We start from the raw sequence: 24899 nt of genomic DNA, 5'->3' as shown, positions 1-24899 counted from the left end.
AGAGGAATTTACTGAGGACCCCCCACCGCGCTCCGACTAGAAAAATAAAACCGTTGAGTCATTTCACGTGCTTCGCCCTCTGAGTCGGCAGATTTGTTTTTTTGCAAAAGGTGTCAAATGACTTGCACGACTTTGTTGGTCTGCAGAAAAAAAGCCAGTGAACATTTAGTGGTGTCACAGCGAGCGCTGGAAGGAGACGTTCACGACCGACTTGAACCGCAGGATCTCAGACGCACTGAAACCACAGTTCAGGCGCACGAAGGCGGCAAAAACTAAATAAAACTCGGTCCTGTCACGACCAACGGGTCATATTCTCACTGCTCCGAAACTCAACTCACTGGCTTTTTGATTGGAAATGGGAGATGACACTTTGATTAGTTGAATTAATCAATGAAGAGACTAAAGCTGCGTTCAGGCGCGGTCGTATTTACCGCGCGCACGAGAAGAGTCCGTATGAACGGACGTGTTTGCTGCCGTTTACAGAAAAGGTTAATTTTTCGTTGTATGTGAAGCTCGTATGATGTAATTGTAGTCGTGGAGAGTTTGTCTTCATATTTTAGATATCAGCCTTCGTCTGAGGAAAACGATCTTCCCAACTGCTAAATTGCTCGGTGCTTGGAGGTGCCGGTCCTCGATGATCCACTGACCGTCCTCTCTGATGCCGTCTGTGAACTTACAGCCTCTTAAATAAGTTCGTCGTCTCCAGACTATTCCTACAATAAACACCAACACCACCATGACGAGAAAAGTCACGCCGGCCCGACCGCCGTCTCCCGTTTCAGCCGTCCCAGATCTGTTTGTAGGTACATAAGAAGGACGGACCGTGTTATCATCACAATATATGAGGCCCACGAGCCTTCTCTCTCCACAACCACGCTCGGCCCGACCGGCACTAAAGGTCCGTGTTTGAAACCTGAGTTTTTTTAGGCTTTTGGCTGCGGAACAAAAAAGGAGAGTTCGGTTGCAGAGCAGTTATTAAGAACGAGGGGAAGGACTCGAGTTGAGCTCTCTAAGGAGTTTCAGGTTGGGAATAAAGTCTTTCAGACAGAGAGGCTCAAAGGAGGGACAGTGTTCAGTAATTTGTAACTGAAGGTGTGAAGAGGGAAAAAAAAAAAACACTAACAGACAATCGAATGTCACTCACGTGAAGCTGAAACTTTCCAGTCGCTCACTCGTACCACTTTTTTTCTCGGCATACAAAAATTCATACAATCCTCTTTTTGGAATGCTGAAACCTTGTAAAACTTCACGCTGCAATAAACTCAAATTATTCTCATTGTTGATGAGATGATTGTTTGTTTTTTAAAGTGTCCGAAAATAGTGTGAAACGTTCATCGTGAGGTCCGAGCTAATGTTATACTTTTTGTTTTGTCCCACAAACTGTCTGAAACCCAAAATTATTCAGTTTAATGTCACAAATGCAAGAAAAGCAGCAAATGAAGCTAAAAGTTCAGAAGCTGGATCATTTTTCTGTTGATGAACAGATTGACTACAAAATGTTTAAAAGTTCACCAAGAGAACATTTAGAAAAAATTGGAAAAACAGACTTTTTTTTTTTTTACAATAATTTCAATCAAATTACTATTTAAAGTGTAAAGTTTCAATTATTCGGACACAAATTTATTACATTTTCATTCAATATAATTTCACATAACAAACATTGAATTTTTGCCCCGCAGCTCTCCATCCACGCTGTTTTTATTGTGACGGTTCACAGCTGATGTAATTTCAAAATAAAGCGGCAGAATATGTAATCGTATTGGAGGGTTCATTTTATTTTGATAAAGTGGTTTGTTTCAAAAGCTGCAAGTGTCCGATGCATAATTATCAATATTCAGATAAATCAGATAAGTATTGGATTACCTGAACTTCAACTAAATGGAGAATTACTGAAGACAAATACGTCATATTACATATTTCTTTCTTACAAGAAACACCTGCATGTATTCGTACCAACAACACACACTTTTACCTGCACACACACACACACACACACACACACACACACACACACACACACACACACACACACACACACACACACACACACACACACACACACACACACACACACACACACACTCGGATGAACACTCACCTGGCCGGGTGACGCCACGTGATGTTGAAGGGAGGTGTTAATCTTTAGTTTTTGCAGTGACGGCCGGGCCGGCTCATTCCAGCAGGTGACTGCTCGTAGAGCCTCTCAGCCGGGTCCAGACAGTCCTGCAGCCGACTCAGCGTTTATCTGCAACAAACAGGTAGGAACCGATCAGTGACGTCTGCTGCTTTTAATTTCACCTTTACAAATCAGAAATCCCCAACTGTCAGACTGAGGAGTTTAATGTCAAATCTTGAAACGAGCTGAAAAGGGAGGTACGGTCTTATTTTGTATCAATATTTAGACACTTTTCAGAATAAAAGTTGCTTTTAGATTCATAAAGAAGTGAAAATTAAAGCTGTAAACTGGATTTTTACTGCATTTGTTTGGAGGTCTCCCAGCGATGTTTAGAGAATGTGAAGAAGAACAATCGGTAATCTGAGCTACAGTATGAAGAGCAGGTAACACAATGCAGAACAAAACACAAGACAAGATGCGGTCTCGGAGATAAGTACGAGCTCGTGATCGTGTTTCACTACGAAACCTGACCAGATCTTGAGAAAATGTTAATTCTGGTTCATGTTGCAGGTATATTTGAAATTTGGAGATAATCTACTACAAACGATGAAAAAAAAAAGATGTGAAAGTGTGAGGCGGACCGACTGCTGACACAACAGAAAAGACTGTTTCATAAATATGTGTCTATTGATCTTTAAAACAGTGAAAGGAGATTGTGAAGGTCACGCAGGTCCTGAAGTATTATCTTTACTTTCAGCGTGAAAACAAACCCTGAACAGACCGACAGGAAGTGAAGCTACCGATGGAAACTTCCTGAAATGTACCGTTAAGTGTTCAAATCTGTAAAAGCAACGTTAAACTGTTTCTGATGAAGCAGAACAAAATCAACAACGTGCTCCGGTTCACCTGCTACTCTGAAGCTTGAATAAACCATTAACTTTTAGGAACAGGCTGCTCGAACATGGAAAAACATATTATGAAATCCTCGTGGCCTATAAACTAAATTTAAAAAACCCTTTTGCTACTGGACATTAAAAAAAAAAAGAGATATCTTTAACAGATCGGACACTTTCCTAGAAAAAGTCCTAAAACCAGCGTCGTGATCTCAACACGAAGGGACTCGTTAAGATGGAAAAGTTCTGCCACGCTGCGGTTTTTGAAGGTCATTAGAGGTGACAGAAAGCTCCGGGGCAGAGTCGAGCCCGGCCACCCGTGGTGCACAGTTCTGTTCCAGTGAACCACAGATGGATGGCACTCTGTCATCTGCAGTAAGTGAGCGTGTAATGGAGTTGTAAGTGCCCTGAGCAGCGGCGGAAACAAGCCAATTGTGCAAAGTTGTTTCCAGAGTTCATCCCTCGATCGGTGTTGTCGGGACGTTGGACGACGGGACTTTTTTTTAGTCCGAACTCCAGAACACAAAAAGGACAACTCGGAGAAAAAAAAAACGTGGTGGTGAGAAACCTCAGAAATATAAAGTATCAGCGCTCTGAGCGCAGTGGAAACTCTGTGGCAAAGGTCAGCGCGTGTTTTGGTTGCTTGTTCTGTGTGATTTTGTCTTGTTTTGTACACAGAGCAGCTTGTTTCAGGTTCAGGAGATCATAAATAAGGCAGAGAGGATTTTGGAGACAACAGATGAACCTGGTGGGTCAACGGCACCACACAGGGAACCACGACGACCGACTGAACTGTACGGCAGGGAAAACAATAAATAAAACTAGAAAGGACTTCAGAAGCAGAGCGTTTACTGATGCTTTTCCATCGTGTCCAGGAGAAACATGATCTCATATAGTAAATACAGTCGTGTACAGTAAATACAGTCGGCTGCATGTGGTGGAAATTCCTCTCGTTTAAAAACACTTTCAGTTCCGACTGAAAAAGTATTTTCAAGGTCCGATTCTCTTCGGGCTACTTTGGTCCAAATCCCGGCAACAACAGTTACATCACATTAAAGGAAATCAAATTAATAGAAAATCATTTGCTCCTTTTGAGGTCAAGTTTATTTACTGACCACAAAGAAGATCGTAATGTATTGCAAACTGTTTTGTTAGTATTAATAAACCAAAATATTGCACAAATTATTACGGTTTGTCCTCAGGGGAACAGAAAACATCTGCATCAAATTTCACAAGTCGACTCAACAGACATTTCAATCAAATTGCCAGATATCAACTCTGTGGTCGCAAAAAGGATCACCAAAGTTATGAGGACTCATCCTCTGAGGACAATGAATATCTGTACAAACTTCGACGCCAATCCATTACGAGATACTTTGATCTGCTGGTACTCCTAGATGAAAAGTCAGAGAAGCACTAAGGTAGACGGAGTAGGGTTTATCTTCTGAGGACCACTAGCAGTCAATCCATAAAGCAAATGGTGAGAATATTTGATTTGTCCTGTTAGTACTGCTGCAGGAAAGTCCAAAGAAGATGGAAAAGGGTTTACCTTCTGAGGACCATGAATGTCTGTACAATATTTAGATATATAGAGACACTTTTAATTTGCTGGTGCTGCTAGATGAAAAGTCAGAGCATCACCGAGGTAGAGAGACTAGGGTTCATCCTCTGTGGACCATGAATGGAGCACGTGATTGTTTTTTTTTTGTTTTTTTTTACTTGATAACTTTGATCTGCTAAGGCCACTGGAGGAACTGTGAGGGGATCACTGAGATGAAGTTTGGTTCATCCTCTGAGGACCATGAATGGTGAAAACCTATAAAGCAAATGTCCAAATATTTTACTCTGCAAGTGACAAATTTGACCCGATAGGCCGAGGAGAGGAATGGTCACGATATCTCAGAAGGATTCATCCTCTGCGGACCATGAGTGTCTTTACACAAAACTTCCATTACAACCAGTCTAAAAGTTGTTCAGATATCTCCATCTGAACCAAAGTGGTAGCTGCAGATTTTTTGCAGCACTAAAATGAAATTATAGTTACAGAGTTTCTGACAACAACCACTGGAACATCTGGATGTTACCACATGACTTTATTTTACTCTTCTAAAGATGATGCAGCTGCAGGTTTGATTTCAGATTGATAACCTACGAAAGCAACAAGTAACTCAGCGTCTGTTGGTTATTCGTAGGATGCTGCGTTTTTCTCCCCTCCAACATCTCGGGGTATTTAAGGGGGGGATTATGGGAAGCTAATAGGACGTTATTTCTATGAGCTCATGGAGTGAGCTCCATGCTCTGGCAGTGGGGATGGTCGCTGTGGCCAGGAGAAAGTGGAGTCTGTGACTGGAGCCCGGTTCACTCAGTCAGATAGCGGTGATTCAAACCCCATTTGTTTTGGGCGTAGAGGATGCTCTCAGTGGTTTGGCTGTGATTGATCCTTCCTCTGCCCGTGATCGCACCGTGACACCATTCCAGTTTCCACATTCATTTTTCCCCCTGCTAACTTAAAACCAGTTCGGTCCAGTGGCTGCTTCCTTTATTGGCCTGACAGCTCTCTGACCTCCACCCAGAAAAAAAAAAAAAAAAAAAAGGTCTTGGGGCCAATTGCTTCTGGACAACAGCAAACCTCTGCATGGAAATATTATTGTGTGTTTACAGAGAGTTTGATGTTACTCTGGCAAAAGACATCACTAAACAGTGTGAAACATCTTTTCTTAGCTGGTTTTAAATCAGCCAATATTGATAAAAGTAGAAAATAAACCTTTAATGCGCTTATTCCACTACAACTTCTGCCCAAATGAAATCTGAAGATGCAGTTAATTGCATCACCTCAAGTGTAATTGGTTTATAAAACCCGAATCAGTAACACGGGGCGGCGGACAGAAAAACAGTAGGCAGCCCAGTGAGGACTGTTGCGATGGGTTTTGTGTCTCCAGGCAACTGCCCCATTATGATTAAATGTATTGACACAGTACAAAGAGGCAGGAAAAAGAGAATCATACATGGTAAACATTCCCAGATTGCTATCTTAAAAATAGAAACCTCCAGATGAACACAAAAAAAACAAAAAACGAAAACTGAATGAGAGAGAAAATATGAAAGAAAACATGTGAATGACATTAAAAGCCATAATGGAAAAAATAAACAAAAGACCAAAAAAGCAACCTTTTTTCCCTCGTCAGTTGTTCTTGTTGTCAACAAAGTGCAGCTCGTTATGTATTTGTATTAGATGTTACAGGAGGGTGAGCGGGAGGTTGGAGATTTCCAGCCATCAGTCCATGTTTTTGATACATGGAAGACTCTTTAATCGTTTTCCTCCAACAACAGCGGCTGGAAAGAAAAGAAAAGCTGGAAACTGGGCACGGCTGGTTGAGGTGAACGGCCGCTTTCTGTTTGAGTGACTGTGGAAGTGACTTTTAGGATATTCAGGATGATCTATGAGGGATTTATTCACATATCAAGATTTATATCAGTTCTGCTGCTTCAATAGGCACAAAATTTACTTTATCAACGGTGAAAACAGAAAAATACAGCTGTAACTCACCGGAGGCACTGAATTCTGTTTATATTACTTAAAAGTAATGCGTCAGCAAAACGGCAGCGTTGAGCTTCTTTTAGCTTGAATTAAAAGCACGTCAACAATCTGGATTTCTGTGTAACATTTGTGGAACTATGCGTCCTGATTTGGGTGAGCGAGTGTTCGGTCTGCGCCGACCTGCAGTTCTCCAAGAACCTCGTCTCAGGCAAAGGTTTGAGTCGGTTCAACTGACAAAACCACAAACCGCTCAGCTCTCAGTCCAAACTGATAAATGTTAGGAAGGGAAGGAAAATTACAAAGAAGGAGAGATGGACACCGACCCAAATATCTCGGAGGTAATATTAAAAACTGTGACTCCAACAAATTAGCAATTAGTTATTTTTACGATCAATTATCAAAACAAATGAATACAATAATAATAATCAATATGCTGATGACAAACATCCTGGAATCCTTCATTCATCCAGCCAACAAACCCCAAAATCTACAGTTTACAGTGGTGCCAGACCAAGAAAAGCAACAATTTCTCCCATTCGAGAGCATCGGACCGGAAAACGTTTGCACCTTAATTATTAATTATGACATTATGACATTATTACATTAGTTGCCGAAGGATTTAATGGTTAACCGACTTAACGTCGCCGCTCTGGTTTCTCAGACACGCTGTTAAACTCACCAAGCATAAACTCTGAAATAAAACTACCAGTGAAAAAACCCCAGAACAACGTGACTGTTGACGGACTAAAAGATGTTTTTTCGTAGAATCTACAAATGTCCAAATGTGCCGCCCCCCGATGGCAGGATTTAAAAAGAAAAAAAGACATTGTAGCAGAAAGCAAAGGAGTGGATGAACACATGAAGCTTTACGGTGTGATATTCACAGCATCGCTCCGATGGGTGAAATAAATAAACATCTTTTTTGTCGTCTTCCCTGCAGACTGTGGAAGATGCATAAACAATACACATCTGTGAGCCCCGCCGACGGCATCGGCGTGAACACTGAAAATGGGCCTCGGCCGAAGAAGCACCGCTACGTGCGAAAGGAAGGCAGCTGCAACGTGGTGTTCCGCCACGTTCCCGAGGAGTGGCTGCTGTTCGTGACCGACATCTTCACCACGCTGGTGGAGATCCGGTGGAGGGTGATGTTCCTCATCTTCGCCCTGTCCTACATCCTGTCCTGGCTCTTCTTCGGCATCCTCTACTGGGTCATCGCTCTCGCCCACGGAGACGTCAAGGACCAGCGCAACGACCCCTGCGTGTACGAGGTGCACAGCTTCACGGCCGCCTTCCTGTTCTCACTGGAGACCCAGACCACCATCGGCTACGGCTTCAGAGGGATGTCGGAGAACTGCATGATCGCCATCATCGTGGTCACCGTGCAGGACGTCATCAGCTGCTTCATCGACACCTTCGTCATCGGGATCGTCGTCGCCAAGATGGCGTCGGCCAGGAAGCGGGCGCAGACGGTGGGCTTCAGCAACTGTGCGGTCATCAACCTGCGCGACGGCTTCCTGTGTCTGTCCTGGAGGGTCGGCGACTTCCGCCGACACCACCTGGTGGAGGGGACGGCCCGCGCCCAGGTGGTCCGCTCCACGGTGCACGCCACGGGGAAGGTGGACGTGACCTACGAAGACCTGGTGATCCAGCAGAGGGACGTCATCCTGGTCACGCCCACCACCATCTTCCACCGGATGGAGCCCGGCAGCCCGTTGTACAACATGAGCCTGGTGGGCCTGCGGAAGGCCGACTTCGAGCTGGTGGTGTCGTTCACCTACACGGACGACTCCACCGGTATCCTGCATCAGACCCGGACCTCGTACACCCCGGCCGAGATCCTGTGGGGCCAGCTGTTCCAGGAGATGATCCGGGTGAGCCGGAGGAACTACCGGGTGGACTACACCTTGTTCAACCACACCGCCAAGGTGCTGGTGCCCGAGGTCAGCGCCGAGGACTACGAGCACAAGAAGCAGCTGCGGCCTTCGCCTCGACACTCACCGCGACACTCCCCCAGATGTTCGCCTCGACCCTCCCCCAGATGTTCCCCGCGGCACTCTCCGCGGTCACGGCCGCAAAATAATCCCGAACACTTCCTGGCGCCTCCGACGGTGACGGTGGAGCTGGTGAGCGACGGTCGCCCCGAGCCGACGGTCTCCACGTCTCCGCAGGACGGACAACACCGGGACGCTCTGACTCTGCCCAACGACCTCACGAGTGCACAAATATAGAAGCCGAGCCGAGGAGGGAGATTCTTTCAGACATGCTTCTTCAGAAGAACCACAGTTGAGGAGGAAAACTGAGGGCATCTCATTTACCGTCATAATGATGTCTGAGTTTTTTTTAAACGTGATTTGTTACTCAACTAATATCTGTCTTTTGAGCAGCACTCGTAGGCTCCCATTTACTCCTATTAAAGCTGTTTAAAGGCCACGAACAGATCCTTAGCTGTGGGTTTCAAAACATTACACAATTTTTAATTTCTTTTTTGTGGAAAATGAAGCTACCCTGGCTATAGAATATGTACTTGTTTTCCTCTTTGGTTGCTTCCAGAGATCGTGCCGTGCTGAAGGGGGTGCAGGGCTTTCACCACCGGTTTCACCAGAGTTGCTGGTTTCCTGCAGTTCGTTCTGTTGTATCATGTTTACTGAAGCCAAAGTGCCCGCATGAGAAGCTAAAAGGAAGATTAAAAGTCTTTAAAAAAAAAAAAAAAAGGAAATGTAAACATCTATGATTGGATATTGAGATGCTGCAGAACAGCCACTAAATTAACCTTTGCGGCGTATTTATCTTAAACAACGCTCTCTTCATTTTACACGAAAAAAAGATGTCACTGCTGATAGTAAAAAAAAAAAAAACAGAAGTTATCAAGGCGACAACAAAAATGTCGGTTTATACAAAACACATGGAAAATGTTTAGTTTGTTTTATGGTTGTGGTGGTGGAATAATCTCTGTTGGTTAGTAATTAATCAGTTCATCAAACCAGCTCACATTAAAAATAAAAGAACGTATTTGAGATGAAGCTCGTCTGGTTTTGTAAGTGACACATTTTATTCTACAGATATTTCATGAACATAAGATCTGGAGGATCAAACTCGATGCAGTTCAAACTCAGATTGTGAATGAAAACGATGTAAGACAACATCCGTGTAAACAACTTCAATAAAGTGATGTTTTAAATGTTTGGTTTGACTCTCACTGATCATCATGAGTGTGTCACGGTTCTGGTTCTGGTTCTGGACCGGAAAAAGCTCACTTTGATGTGGAGCAAGCAGACAGAGAAAAGGAAGCAGACGCTGCTGTCTTTGATTTGCACTGAAGTGTAATCCCATTAAAAACATCTATTGTTCTTCTCATCTGTCCAGAATAGATCAATCTGAGCATCGTGATGTTATTCAGACCACGAGATCACGACAACGTCGATTTAAACCTGATGCTCTGATTATCATCTGCTCATCAAACCAACTGGATGTTCTGGAGGTCCATCTGAGGATTCGCAGCACCGCACGACGGGCCTGACACCGTGACACGCCTGCTTCCAGCTTGTGTGTGTGTGTGTATCCCTGAGTGTGCGTCAGGGAGTGTGTATCCCTGAGTGTGCGTCAGGGAGTGTGTATCCCTGAGTGTGCGTCAGGGAGTGTGTATCCCTGAGTGTGCGTCAGGGTGTGTGTATACTGAGTGTGTGTGTGTCAGGGTGTGTGTATACTGAGTGTGTGTGTCAGGGTGTGTGTATACTGAGTGTATGTGTGTGTCAGGGTGTGTGTATACTGAGTGTATGTGTGTGTCAGGGTGTGTGTATACTGAGTGTGTGTGTGTCAGGGTGTGTGTATACTGAGTGTATGTGTGTCAGGGTGTGTGTGTACTGAGTGTGTGTGTGTCAGGGTGTGTGTGTACTGAGTGTGTGTGTGTGTCAGGGTGTGTGTTGTGTGCGTGTCAGCAGCGTCCCAGATCGGCAGGAAGTCAGATAGAGGAAAGCACAGAGCATCCAGTCACTTTTCAAAATAAAAGACCCTTTAGCAGACCTCCGATCACGTCACCACATCAATGATTACCCTCCGAGTTCTTCTGATTCAGGACGCATGCAACAGTTATAAAGTAATTAGGAGGATAAATATATTTTAAAACGATTACATTATTAACTTTGTCTTTAGGATGCAGCAAAAAAAAAAAAAGTAGGAAATGACAACAATAAACAGAAAACAGTGCAGGAAGAAGAGTGGGAGAAAAACTGCATTACTCTACCTTCAAAGTCATCTGGAAGTCTCGGTGTTCGTGATGAAGATCCTACAAAAGACAAAGAGGAGGAAACATTAGTGTTTCAGCAGAAAGGAAATGAAGAGCAGCCACGGCCAAAACAAACGAAGCTCAGCAGCTCAACGTCAGCTCATCTGAATCCACCATCTCGTCCTCGACCGGTCCGTCCACAGAGAGCTGGACCACCGGACGCCGTCCCAAACCTTCAACCTATCAGACACAATATTTCCACCTCCATCTTCCTCCTGGTTCGGGACCAGACTCTGATTGACAGCCCACAATACACATCTGATGTCTGCAGCTGCAGCCATTACTCAGAGTAAAGATGCACTGTGAGGAAATCTACCTTATTCATTATGTAATTAGCCTCTAAAACAGACTGCTGGAGGACAGAAGGAAATCTGGGCTCAGAGGACCTTCAGGAAGAACGTTTTAGTTCCCTAAACGTCAATAAACTTCAGCCACAGAGATGCAGAATAGCAGAAGAAAGAGTTGGATGAGAAGATCGATAATTCTCATATCGGTGTGTTGAATGTGAAACTACAGGCAGCAGCTGTTAAAAGACAAAAAACAGAAGAAGCAGTCAAACAGCTTGTCTGTTTCTGGCCAGCAGGAACAAAATCAGCAGCTCTAAAGATCGGCAAACCAGCATCATATCTTGTTGGATGATTCCCGACAAAAAAAACCCATCAACAATCTTCCACAGCGCAGTTGTAGTTAGTAGTTTTGCACATCTGTCAGTCCTCAAACTGCAGAGCTCTTCTGGGAGTTTTTAACTAAACATTAACAAGACGACCGGTCGACAAAGAGAAGCTGCACAGACAGAAAGGCTTTCTCAACCACAACTCTATCAGCCTCTTAAAATAACCATTTATTTCCGTCTTTATTGATCTAATCATTACTGTTAAACATGATATTTCCACCATGTTTACATATTTCCTCCTGGATCCTCTGGATGCCGCAGCTTCATCCAGAGGTCACGCTGAGTTTCTTCCTCCGTTTTGCTCTCACTGCACAGCTCAATAATCACCGCTTCCTTTCCCGTGCAGCCTCCAGCTCTCCACCTTGTGGTCCACACGCAGCACTGAGCCGGCCGCCGCATGCATCGCTCTCTTTATTGCTGGAAATTGGGCATGGAAATCAAACACACACACACACACACACACAGTTCACTGACACACAGGTGGTTTTGGGCTAAATATATATGTGCTGCTATAAATAAACCGGCACTAAAAATAAAAACCGGCGAGGAAAAAAAAAGAAAAACGAGCAGTTCAAAGGCCTTTCGTGAAAAAACACGGGAGTTGTGGGTTAATGTTTATTGTGAATTAGTGAGCAGGAAGAGTGATTTAGTCGATGGCTTTAAGACAACACGGCGAACACAGCACCGACCTAAAATTATAGGGCAACAGATGCAACAGTCTAAACATCCGAAGCAACTCGATAGCTCAGTGGAGAAAGACAGTCATATCATAATACAGGCATGTAGGCCTTTTATTGAGTGAGTCATTCTTTCCAGACAGAACACATTTTCCATACCCACGTTAAAAAAAATAAAGATGTATGAAAACAACGGACATCACGCCGGTGAGGCAGACAGGCGCAGGTGGGACGTCACAACACTGAGGATTTCTGGAGGAAATAAATAAACAGATTTTCTTCTATTTTTGTGTCACCAGGGGTCAAATTTGCTGCTAATTTTTTTTTTCTATTCGGTAAAAACGTTCTGGTAATTTCAACTTTTATTTTTTATTTTTTTGCAGAGCTGGCCAACTTTTCATGCATTTCCTCCAGCCGCGTGTTTGTTATAAATGTATTATATTATATAAATGGAAGAATTAAAGAATATTAAAGCCTTTTCTGTCCTTTACTTCGTCTCATATTTTGTTTTTAAACTTCTCTCCTCTAATTTTTTTGTTTTTTTTACCTCCTAATTGAGATTTAACGTGTCCTCGGTCAATTAGTGTCACACTGCTCTCCTTCACTTCCATGTTTGTGTTTCACATCAGTCGCATCAGTCAAACACATGAAATGACACAGAAACCCTGAATAATTGAGGCAGTTTCTCGGAGTGCCCCCCCCCCCCCTCCTCCTCCACCTCCAGCCTCCTTCCCATTGGCTGGGCGCGGAGGAGGGGGGCGGGCCTTGCCGGTGCGTGCTGTTTAAAACCGCTTTGGGGGAACTCAACGTGAAGCACATTACAGAGACCGGTCCTCCAGAGACATGAGGGGAGTTTCGTACTTCATCTCGCTGAGGCCAAAATAAAAATATAACAAGCGCGCGGAGACGACGCTGAGGATAACAGAGGCCGCAAAAAACAAACAACAACAAACAACAACAAACAACCCGCCTGGATTATATTTCACCAAACTTGAGTCCGACCGGTCCGCAGATGAGCAACAGGTAGAGGAAACCTGCCTTTCACGCGCTTCTTTCAGAGAGCTGAAGCCCTCTCGTGCTTTCATATGAATGTGATGCTTGAATCAGTGTTTCACGTGTCAGAAATGTTTTCTTTTGGCTTTGATGCTCCAAACTTTATTCTCCGTGACGCACCGACTTGCGAGTTTATCAGCTCATTCGGTCTCGCTTCATATTTTAAGGGTTTTAAAGATAAATCCGGATTTCTGATGGACTGACTGGGAATTAAAACGTGTGTGTGTGTGTGTGTGTGTGTGTGTGTGTGTGTGTGTGTGTGTGTGTGTGTGTGTGTGTGTGTGATTGCATCAGAAGTCAGCTCCCTTTTTCTCCCGCACCTGTTAACATTTGTCGCTGGCATTTGTTGCATACCGAGAGCAGCTCTGAGACTCTGGAGGACAGACCTGCTGTTTAAAGACTGAACAACTTTAATAATTCAATAACACTTCTGATTATTATTGTTATTTCGGGAGTTTTGTAAAAAAAAAAATTTTTTTTTTTTTTTTTTTTTTTTTTTTACAAAATCTATTAGAAAACAAAAGTAACATTTTGGCTGCTTGAAATAAATGTGAAGCAAATGCATCAGTGTTTTTTGAAATATTCCCACATCAGACATCATCTGAGGAAAAAGATCACAGAGGTGAACAATGCAGGATCAACAGTGCATGAAATATGAGACTGAACTTTACCCAGCTGTGCCATTAATCTATGTAAAAGCACCACAGACTGAATTGCATCATACGGTTTTACATCGTCATTGTGAAACTACAAGTGCACTCGGCCGTGGTTAAACTTATATCCCGTGTTTAAAACTGTAGCTGGAGAACTTTCTGCTCATCTTTTAACCCTCAAAAAAATACAACGCAACGCGGCAGGTCGATTTAGACTCTGTTGCCAGGACAGCAAAAAAACTAAAAACTAATGAGAGGTGTTTTAGTTTGTGCTGGGAGAATCCTCCCGGGGCGGCCATTATTGCAGCAGAGAAGAAGAAGTCCCCGGAGGGCTTTCTGAGAGTCAACAAGCTGTGCATCCAAAGACGGAGCTCGCACTTTCCCCGAAAGATTCTTTGAGATAACAGACTCGTACACAAACCCAGAGACCGAAGCCATGTCATCTCCAACCTGCTTTCATTCTGCAGACGTGACGGCAAAACTGCAGCTGTTACTTGACAGTTAATATAATAATTATGGATCTAAAAGTTTCTAAAAGGCGAATTCTGATTAAACTATATTAATAATGCACCAATGAGCACTAAGACTAAGAGTTTAAATCCTGGATCTTATTGTGCAATCTCTTCTTTTTGCTGTCTATTATTCAAAAGACGACAGCGAGTGAAAATGATCTGCATATCTAACCTTTCTCAGTGTAAACTGTTTACATAATCCATCAGTGGTGCAAAAGCGGCCGTGCATGAGATCCCATAGAAACGCTGTAACCCACAATCCAGTGAGAAGCGATCAGGTCAGCGAGGCTCGGCCAAGGAAAATAAGTCGACTTTGTAAATGGCCAAAAACGGGACCTGAGTGTGATTACTGTGTGGCCTCTCTCAGTGGAAGTTGAAATGTCGGATCGGGGTTAAATATCACTGTTGTTGTTGGTCATAACTGGATGAAATATTGTTGGCACGGAGGGAGACGAGCTTCTCCGACCCGCCGTATAAAGTTCTTGATGGTTTTTCTCAGGCACGTCCGAGCGAGCGGCGAGGAAGTTATCAGTTCTGACAAGTTATTGATATTTTCTGGAATCTAGTTTTCTCTGACAGACTTCTTCTGTTTTCTCGCAGCAGATGACGTTGATGAGGTCCAGTCGCCTGATGAAAGAGGAGTGAGCCGCTTCTTCCTCCTCTCGCCGGCTGAGGAGGCGTCCCTTCGGCCCGCCTCGTTCTGTCACCATTTCCTCCGAGTCGGTCCCCGAAAGTGTTTCGAAACTGTTTCTCCAACGCTTCTTCCAGAAACTTAGACTGTTTTCCAAAGCAGAAGCAGCACAGCCCTCCCAGACTGAGGTGATGGGAAGCGTGCGAGCCAGCCGCTACAGCATTGTGTCATCAGAGGAGGACGGCATGAAGCTTGCCACTATGGCAGTACCCAACGGCTACGGCAACGGCAAGGGCAAGGTGCACACGAGGCACCAACCGCAGAGCAGGTTCGTGAAGAAGGACGGTCACTGCAACGTGCAGTTCATCAACGTGAGCGAGAAGGGTCAGCGGTACTTGGCCGACATCTTCACGACGTGCGTGGACATCCGCTGGAGGTGGATGTTCATCATCTTCTGCCTGGCCTTCCTCCTGTCGTGGCTCTTCTTCGGCTGCGTCTTCTGGCTGGTGGCCATCTTTCACGGGGACTTAGAAAGCAACGGCCAGAAGTGCGTCTCCAACGTGAGCAGCTTCACAGCCGCCTTCCTCTTCTCCATCGAGACTCAGACCACCATCGGTTACGGCTACCGATACGTGACGGACGAGTGTCCCGTCGCCGTCTTCATGGTGGTTTTCCAAAGCATCGTGGGCTGCATCATCGACGCCTTCATCATCGGCGCCGTCATGGCAAAAATGGCAAAGCCCAAGAAGAGGAATGAAACTCTGGTTTTCAGCCACAACGCCACGGTGGCCATGAGGGACAACAAGCTCTGCCTGATGTGGCGCGTTGGCAACTTGAGGAAGAGCCACCTGGTCGAGGCGCACGTGCGAGCGCAGCTTCTCAAATCCCGAACGACGGCGGAGGGGGAGTACATCCCCCTCGACCAGATGGACATAGACGTGGGCTTCGACAGCGGAGTGGACCGCATCTTCCTGGTGTCCCCGATCACCATCGTCCACGAGATCGACGAGGACAGTCCTTTCTACGACATGAGCAAGCAGGACCTGGAGAGCTCCGAGTTTGAAATCGTGGTCATTCTGGAGGGCATGGTGGAGGCGACGGCGATGACCACGCAGTGCCGGAGCTCCTACGTGGCCAACGAGATCCTCTGGGGCCACCGGTTCGAGCCCGTGCTCTTCGAGGAGAAGAACTACTACAAGGTGGACTACTCCCGCTTCCATAAGACATACGAGGTGCCGAGCACCCCGCTGTGCAGCGCCAGAGACCTGGCGGAGAAAAAATACATCCTCTCCAACTCCAACTCCTTCTGCTACGAAAACGAGATGGCACTGGAGAACAAGGAGGACACGGACGAGGGGAACGGGGGCAGCGTTGGGCCCGACGGCACCCAGACGGACAACATCTCGGAGACGGAGCACAGCCAGGCCACCGTGCCGCTGGAGCCGCGGCCTCTGAGACGGGAGTCCGAAATATGACTGTTCAGACCTCAGACCTCAAAGGAGAGATTTTCTGAAAAAAAAAAATCTCCGCTCTGCTCTGAAAAGGCACGACGAGCCGAGCCGGGCTTTGGGCAGAGGACGAGCCGAACGGTACTGCTGTGGGAAGCGGCAAAGGTTTTTAAGACTTTGTATGTAAAGAGTCTCTGAACTTTGACGACATACAGTATGACAAAACACAGCACTATGAAGCACGTGCATATTGCAGAATGAATTCTCCACGAGTCCCCATGAATGTGTGCTCAGTGTCCGGCGGCTGCAAAGAGGAAGGAGGTCGTCGTGGTGACTTGAAACCTTGCAGGCATGTCTCGGTCGGTCGGTCCAGCAGGAACGAGGTGCTTTCAGAAAGCTGTTTTATTTTATTTTTATATAGTTGCTGCTAGAAAATCGTGGTGAAGTTACGCAAAAAAAAAATAAACCGCTCGGGGGGAGGGGGGCTAAAAAGATGTTTTAATTTTCACGTAGAACCAAAAGAGTTGAAGGAGGCGGATGTCTGGAACAAAGAAGGTACGAGTATTTGTTCACGAGCTGGTCTCACCACAGACATCGCCGGAGGCAATAAAACACAACTTATCGAGAACTTTTATTTCGACTTGACAGCACTGATCCCCCCCCCCCCTCTCTCCCAGAGAGGTTTATTTTTTTCCTCTGCAGTAATTGGTCTGAGAGACGGTTTGAAAAAGCTGGTCAGACCGACAGAAACATGCCTGCTGACGTGGAGATCGGAGCAGGGGAGTATTAACGACATCACACTGACAGGAATCACTGATTTAAACTGAGACCGGGATGATGTGAGAATCTGAATGTTCTTAAAAGTGCTGCTACGATGTTGCTTCTTCTTCTTCTTTTCTTTTTTTTATGATTGATAAAAAAATAAAAAAAAATGCCAAAGAGTATTATTATCATAGTTATGTGTTTCTTAAAAATAACACCTGATTAGATCTGGTACAGAGAAGTAGTGTTTAGGGAGTTTTAATAAGGTTTGTTTTTCAAGAACGTGTGTGTACAGTTTTATCTTTTATGTTGATTGTTGTTATCTTGAGCCACTTCATCAAGCCTCAATCTGGAAAGTTCAACATGGGGAAAGTGACGATGTGTAAATCATTTAAATAAGAATTCAAGAGTTTGCTGAACCAAAACAATGATTCAGTTAACGGGCCAATAAATGTTCGGATTGATTTTTAGACGTCAACTTGAACCAAACAGCTGATTTTACGAAGCCAAAGCTGCTGTAAAGGTTTCAAAACATGACCAAGTATGAGATGACGGAGGAAAATCTCATGTTAAAAAAAATAAATAATCATATACACAGACTACTTGAGTTTTTATTCTCTGCTCATTGTTTTCTCGGAGAATGTAAGATTGTAAAACAGTTGAAAGCCATGTGTACTGTAACCGTGGGAGACGACGCGTCCCGCTCAGCAGTTCGCATCAATACGAATCATTATATCCTCTTTGTTTGGTTTTAGAAACGCAGACGGAAAGCCGCTCGGCTGCATCGACCCGACACCTGTAAATACCTCCCTCCCTCTTGCAGTTCTTTTGTATCAGTCTTCCAAATGTACTGCAAAAACCACGGAATGTACAGATTTTTGTATTAATATTATTATTATTATTATTATTGTACATGATATTATATTGTTCTTTTTTCAATAAAAGGTCAGTGGACGATCAGTCGGCCTGTGTCGCTTCTCGTGAATGAATCAGTGCTTTTAAAATGGGATAAACCGGAAGTGATGAGGGTTAAAATGAGACTATTTATCTTATTAATAAAGTTTTACACATATCTCTTCCAGTATTTTGAGCTCCCTATATTCTACTGTCACACTTATATGGAAGATTAACGCCCAATAACGAGCCATATTTACTCAGTTAAGGTACTTTTTTTTTGTACAATATTGAGATACTTCACTCTTCCCATTTTTTGCTACTTCATAGTTTTACTCCACTACATTTACTTAATAACTGTAGTGACTAAAAATAAAGCTTTTACATACTAATAACATGCTGCATCTTTACAGATTAATGACCTGAATGCTAAAGTAAAATCAGGACTTTTAATTGTATTGGAGAATTTCATAGTGTAGTTTTTATGTTTTTACTTACCAAAAAGATCAAAGAGTTACGTAGCAAACCTTTAACTGAGTAACGAGAGCAAAGGAGCAAACAAAAAAAATAATCTTACACATTTATGGCACAATATTTCACAGCTAAATGTACAAAGTTCCTCCTGATGAAGATCAGACTTAGCTAGTAAAAACCTTTCTGACACATCAGGTCAGGAAATGGTCTGTTTAAGTTACATATTAAAATTTCAATTCAAAGACATTATAGACTATTAAAGAGCTCATACTTTAGATAAATCTAAACAAGAAATGAATACCAGAAAGTGTCGAAAACATGTTTCACATGAGAGCATCAATATCATTTTTAAAGTTTTACTTTCAATAAAACCAAAACTGATTATTTCTGTTGAAAGGATGAATTCATGGAAGAAAGTTGAGAATCAATTAGTAATGTGTAAAACCTCTGTTCGGAAATGGTGCTTTGAACAAGAATATGGTCCAAAGTCTGATGTTTATGGAGATCACTCATTGAAATAGTTTTCCTAACAAACGTTATGACCCTAAATCATTAAATAAAAGGACTAAAAAGTAGAATATTTCCTTCTGAAATGTGGTATCTGAAAGTATTTGACCACCTGGATTTTAGGCGTTCTGCAACACTGACCAGCGGCCCCGTCTTTCCTCTTCCTCATCCTTCATCCTGTCCTCCATCACGTCTCTCATCTTTAAAAAAAAAAAAAAACATCTGTACTGTTTGTTTCTCAGCGGTGAATCCATCCAGAACCGGCACATCTCGACCGAGACGCTGTCACCAATCAATAAGTGGATTTAAAAGTTCAAGTTAAAAGGAAAGAGGAAACCGATTTCTTCCTGCTGGTGACATTTTGTTTTCTCTTCCTCAAACCTGCCAGTTTTATCAGCACAGAAATAAAAAGGATGTCACATGAAGTCAATGGAAAATTCTGCTTGTGTGTGTGTGTGTGTGTGTGTGTGTGTGTGTGTGTGTGTGTGTGTGTGTGTGTGTGTGTGTGTGTGTGTGTGTGTGTGTGTGTGTGTGTGTGTGAGAGATCCATTCATCTGCCATAAAGCGGTGAGAGTATGTTTCATCTTGATCATGTTGAAGAAGAGAGAACGAGTCAGAGTTGTTTCACTTGTTTGTTGTAATCAGGAGCCGAGTTTCATATTTCCTCTAATTTCTAATCACATTTCATGTGTTGATCCACAACAGACAGCGCCGTGCAGCACTGAACTGAAAAATATATAAATTTTTTGGGGAAAAAAAAGTATGAATACAATAAGTTGGAGGAGAAGAAACTCATTTTATTTATTTATTTTGTAAACAAAGCGGGTTTTTTTTTGGCAGCGCTCCGTCCCTGAAGGGCGACGCTGGTGGGAAAGTAAGGATTTCCTTTCCGGTCACACCATTTAATATTGCATTTATTTATTGGATTATTAATTTCAAGTTGCGACCAGGAAAGGCACATTGAGGTTACTTCCTGTCCAGGAGGAAGAATAGTGGCACATTGTTGAGCACTGAGCGGGCGAACGGCGCTGAAGGTGAACGTCGGGGGCTCCTATTGTGCAGCTCGACCCGCTCCCTTGTTTATGAAAACAATAACACTGTGTATCAGGGAGCAAACATCCAAAGGTAAACGTTAGGCCGGCTTCCATTATTTCTGCCTAAACTCCTGAGATATCAAGTATCCAAACAGCTGACTTTTTTTTATCACTATTTATTTGTGTTGTTCTGCAGCTCACTGAGTCGTGTTCGGCCCGTAAACAACAATGCAGCGGTAAGAAAAGCTCGGACGCGCAACACAAACACAATCCGAGCCGCTGAACTATAACCGGAACCCCCCGGCTTTCATCGAGGCTTCTGGGAACCTGACGTTCAAACGGACTGGGCTGTCGTCCGGACCTGTGATCCTCTCTGTGTTTTGTCTGTGGCCGAAGCAGAGTCTTCCTGCTTCACACGGACCCCCGCCAGGCCAGACGAAACCCGCCGACTCGCCTCGGCTCGGCCAGGTGAGCAGGGTTTGGAGTTACGACCCGGTTGGACCGACTTTCCTGTAGCAGAACCGTATAACGCTCGTTGCGGCAGTTTCATACCGTCAGCTGGAAAAATCTCTTTCCTCCCGCGTACGCAAAACAATCCACAACAAAAGGAAGTGAGAGGTGAAGCGGGGAAGTGAAGGAGGTCAGATACAATCAGCTGGAGTCTGAACTCATCCAGAACCACGTTAGGACACCGGGAGAAGAAACTCAAGTGGCTTTAAACGCTTTTGATCATAATAATGTCACATGGTAATGTTAACTTCAAACATACAGCTCGGTGTTTACCTGCTGCGTTACAACATTCAAAAAAGTTACTGAACACGACCGTTCAAACTTTGATCCAAAGACAACTGGACCAGTATATTTCCTCTAAACATATTCCAGACAGTGATTGCTTGTTACCACATTTATGAATGAATAAAGTGTTACGCTGATGAACTGTGTCTGCGTGTGTCAGCGGGAGGAGGTCGGGGTGGAAGGTGGGCGTACAGAGCACTCGACTCTCAGGCCAGATCCTCGTCTGGAACAGAACCTTTCCTGAAGTCAGCTTTCAGTAACAAACACAGGTTGGTCCCTGAGGAAGGACTTCCAAGATGGAAAGGGTTAAACATTTTACATTCATGTATACACACACTGTTTGAGCGGGTTATTTGAATATATAATATTTAATAAGTTAAAGTAACAAACACCACAAATGTGTGATTGGCAGGACTGTGAGTTCCAGGAACTCCTGAGTTCACTCAGTAGTTCAGTAGATGACAGTGAATCCCGCCGGCCTACAGAGACACTGGAATTTTCCGCCGAGCCGGCCGTCCAGCGGACCTGAACCGACCTCGCCGCCTCTCGCTGCAGCTTCACTTTGAAGCGCCGCCAGCTGCAGCCGAAGCCGTCTTTGATGCGACGCCAAACGCTGTCGCCGTCGGAGACCAGGACTCCCGTCTCCGGCCGACACAATCGCTTTCTCCCGAAACAATAACCTGCTCCACATTCACTGAAACGTTGTTCTCACCACTGAAATGTAAAGCAGCGGTTGAGTCTTTGGACCCCCACCACCACCCCCACCCCACCGGCCCCCCGGTAGCTGCCATACTGCAGAGATCTGCTTGCATTGGTGGAATTATTTGGCCAAAAAACCCGGAGCAGCGAGGTCGACAGATCGATGCTTTGTTACTCCTCCGGTCGCTGTTGTCCACAAACAGGTCACAGGCCGATGTCAAAGCCTCGATCCCCGAGTGTCACGTGACCTCTACACAACCGCCCGGACGCCGTGTCCTCGTTTCTTCTGACACGAAAGTAAAATGTGAGCAGACTGCGAGGTGTAGCTTTCCACTTTTAAACAGTTGAAACAGAAGGTTAGTGAACAAGATGCTACGATTGTGTCACATCCTGAATAATTGAGCAGCCTTCCTCGTGTGTTCTGCCTCCTCTACTGTCGCGCAGCGTCGCTGACCAGATGATTCATATCCCCAGAAGACTCGTCTCCATTTCCTGCATCTGCTCGCAGGCTGCTACCCCACCGACGCTTTCACGCTCAGAGGAACCTCAGCAGGTACGACGGCCTCAAAGAAACAGAGTCGCTGCTGCAACCAACTACCAGCTTCAATATTAATTCAGTAAAACTGCATGAAACATGCTGCCTGTTAGAATCCAGACAAAAATAAAGCCTCCAGATTATATTCATTTTTCTTCAACTCGCAAATGTTCTGGCATTTTTGCTTCAAAAAATATAAAACAATATCTAAATGGTAATCAGTGTTTTTATTTTCTAGAATCTGGAATCGGTCTTATTCTGACATCAGTATCGGACTGGACAGAATTGCTGCAGAATAAAAACTCATGTAAAACTAGACCGAGACGTTTTTTAACTACAAAATATCTCGTTATGGAGATCAGGACTGCAAACAAAACACTGGAAAAGTGTCAAATATGGAACCTTTAGTGGATTTGATGTCTTCAGTCTCCAGAAAGCCTCTTAGACAGACAGTCACTGCAATAGATTTCACACTAAATAATTCAACAAAGACGGAAAACTATAATTCGCAAAGGTTGCAAAGCCCGAGAGCAGCCGTGGGGCGGGGGGGGGGGATCGGTTGTCCAACCTACTTTGTTATGGACGCTTGAGCATAAACAGAGCTTTGGGATAATTTTTATGAAATTTTTGGTTAAATATTTTCATGATTTTGCGTGTAAAAGAAGCACCCCCCTCTCCCTCCCCCCCTTTGTTTCACCTGAGTAAAGAATGCAGCGTTATGGAGCCACAATGAAGGTTTCCGAGTCACAGCACCACAGTTTGTTCAACAAATTCCAGTTCTGATCCTCCTATTATCCGCCTATCAAACGCCCGCAAGAATGTCAGGTTGGCAAAAAAGGCCAAAGAATGCGAGAGATGTGAGCGGCAGCGCGATGAAGCCGCGCAACGCCACCGCAGTCCGGCGGCCTTTTGTAGCCGATCACAACGGGGTAACAATGCAGCGGACGGGTTAACACATCTCTGCTGCCTCATCCCTCCGATAACAACACACACAAACACACACACATTAACACACGCTGTAACGGCCAATTAGGAAGCGTTCCCATCATCATCATCATCATTACGAGGCCGAATCGTTCCGTTGATTCGATCTGGCCTCGGTTTCTTTTTATAGAGCATGACACGGACGCCGCCGACAGCAGCGTTCAACAAATCAAATCAGACATCCTGCTGCTGGAGAGGAGAGCTGGCGTGTGCTGGTACCAACACGGATGTAACACGGATGTGTTCCTGAACGGTGACACCAGGATCGTTTCAGGTCAAACTTGCGTAGCTTAGTTTCTTACCGTTCAGTCCGAGAGACAATAAAGGGAATCGGTGCGTATCATCAGGACATGATTTTCAAATATTTGAAGTCATTAAAATGTAAAAACAAATTGATTCGTATGCGACTATCCTTCTTCTTTGCCGCCCCCCCCCCTAACCACCCGCATTAAGCGGCACCTGGTTGTAGCGCATCACAACCATCAGAAGGTGGCGGTAATGCACCTAAAAGCTGTCTGCCAGCCGCCATCGAGTAGTTTCAAGCAAATTTTGAATAGTATTTTTGCTTGAAATGCAAATTGCAAAAAAAACATACTATATAATATTCAGTCTAAACTTTTCGACTGCTGAGCCGGTTTGTTTGATAGAAAATGGCCTCATTGGAACGGATATATCGGTCACCGGTCATCAGTTCATGCAAAATGACCTCCGACCCATCACAAGGGTTCGATTAATCCCCCACATCACACATCCAACACAAGCACTAAAGATCATAAAAGAAATATTCATCCACGTTGGTGTGAATCGTTAAAACAACTCATCAACGACATGAAGTTTATCTCGGGTCATCTCCTGACTATTACGAGCGACGGCTGGCGTGGAAAAGAGCGTTCATTGTCTTTGCTCCTCCTAAATTTGGACCCCGTCTGTATCCAGCGAGGCAGCTGCCAGGCAGCTAAGTCACGTTGTGCAACGTTTGATGGCTGCAGATCTACTGGAGTCGGGAGTTAGGAGAAGCCCTGGCACACACGAGGCCGGTCGTAACTTCACCGCCTGCGGCACCGCTGGTACGAAGCTGCTGGGCAGATTGACTGTTGATGTCAAACAATAGTCCAGGCTTTATTCCTGACTCGGTGCCACTGGTGGGGATCGTCCTCTGGAGAGGGAGCGTTGGACACCAAGGTCAGGGCGGGGTATCGTTCAAAAGAAGAAGAAAAAGAGTGGGTTTTTATACCAATGTAATTCAAATAAAACCTTTTTGGAAAATAAAATTTGCTTGGCACATTATGGTCAAAAATTTTAAAAAAGTAAACGTTTTCATGCAGTCTAGAGGGGGAGAGTGAAACCCAGGTTGTTTCTCCGATGTTTCCTAAACGCTGACTTGAATACTGCCTCCGCTGGATATCTCTGGTATTGCTTCAGGTGTGTAACGAGCATGAGAGCTGTAAGACCGTGTTAACAGCTGTTATTCCTGAGGATGATCCTGACTGGCACGGCAGTGATTCAGAAGCTACGACCCGTCAGACTTTCCAACGAGCCGTCACATGCCAACCGGTGTCATCGGGTTTCACGCTTTTATCGCGTCAGCGATTCCGGTTTCAGCAACGAGTCAGATTACCGTCGCATCCTCCCACAAATCTTCTGACTGTTTGCTCAAGGTTTTACGGCTGATATGCGACTCTTCCTCTCCTGGGTGGTCGAGTGCAGGGCGAGCGGTCTCACTGTGACGTCACGGTGAC

The 24899-nt window shown here is 44.6% G+C and overlaps 2 protein-coding genes across 3 annotated transcripts; both read left to right on the top strand.

Moving 5' to 3' along the window:
- The first annotated feature begins 7497 nt into the window (after positions 1 to 7497).
- kcnj16a (potassium inwardly rectifying channel subfamily J member 16a) lies at positions 7498 to 9567 on the top strand. Its single transcript, XM_069723365.1, has one exon. It carries the CDS (start codon positions 7498 to 7500, stop codon positions 8773 to 8775), a length of 1278 nt encoding a protein of 425 aa, XP_069579466.1. The 3' UTR covers positions 8776 to 9567.
- A 3444-nt stretch (positions 9568 to 13011) lies between these two features.
- On the top strand, positions 13012 to 18198 carry kcnj2a (potassium inwardly rectifying channel subfamily J member 2a). 2 transcript variants are annotated; one of them, XM_069723368.1, is made up of 2 exons: positions 13012 to 13202; positions 15001 to 18198. In XM_069723368.1, exon 2 carries the CDS (start codon positions 15220 to 15222, stop codon positions 16501 to 16503), a length of 1284 nt encoding a protein of 427 aa, XP_069579469.1. In that variant the 5' UTR covers positions 13012 to 13202; positions 15001 to 15219; the 3' UTR covers positions 16504 to 18198. The 2 variants fall into 2 exon arrangements, with proteins under 2 accessions (XP_069579469.1, XP_069579468.1); XM_069723367.1 differs by having other exon boundaries at positions 14998 to 18198.
- Positions 18199 to 24899: the final 6701 nt, after the last annotated feature.

Source organism: Brachyistius frenatus, unplaced genomic scaffold (assembly GCF_029030835.1).
Source record: "Brachyistius frenatus isolate BFR_SWC_R1_liver_20210118 unplaced genomic scaffold, ASM2903083v1 Contig_325, whole genome shotgun sequence".
Lineage (NCBI taxonomy): Eukaryota > Metazoa > Chordata > Actinopteri > Embiotocidae > Brachyistius > Brachyistius frenatus.
The sequence above is the reverse complement of the archived record's forward strand: the minus strand, read 5'-3'. Positions and strand labels throughout refer to the sequence as shown.

Coding starts and splice junctions, on each gene's coding strand:
- kcnj16a (XM_069723365.1), top strand. CDS start 7,498: ATGCATAAACAATACACATCTGTGAGCCCCGCCGACGGCATCGGCGTG.
- kcnj2a (XM_069723368.1), top strand. CDS start 15,220: ATGGGAAGCGTGCGAGCCAGCCGCTACAGCATTGTGTCATCAGAGGAG.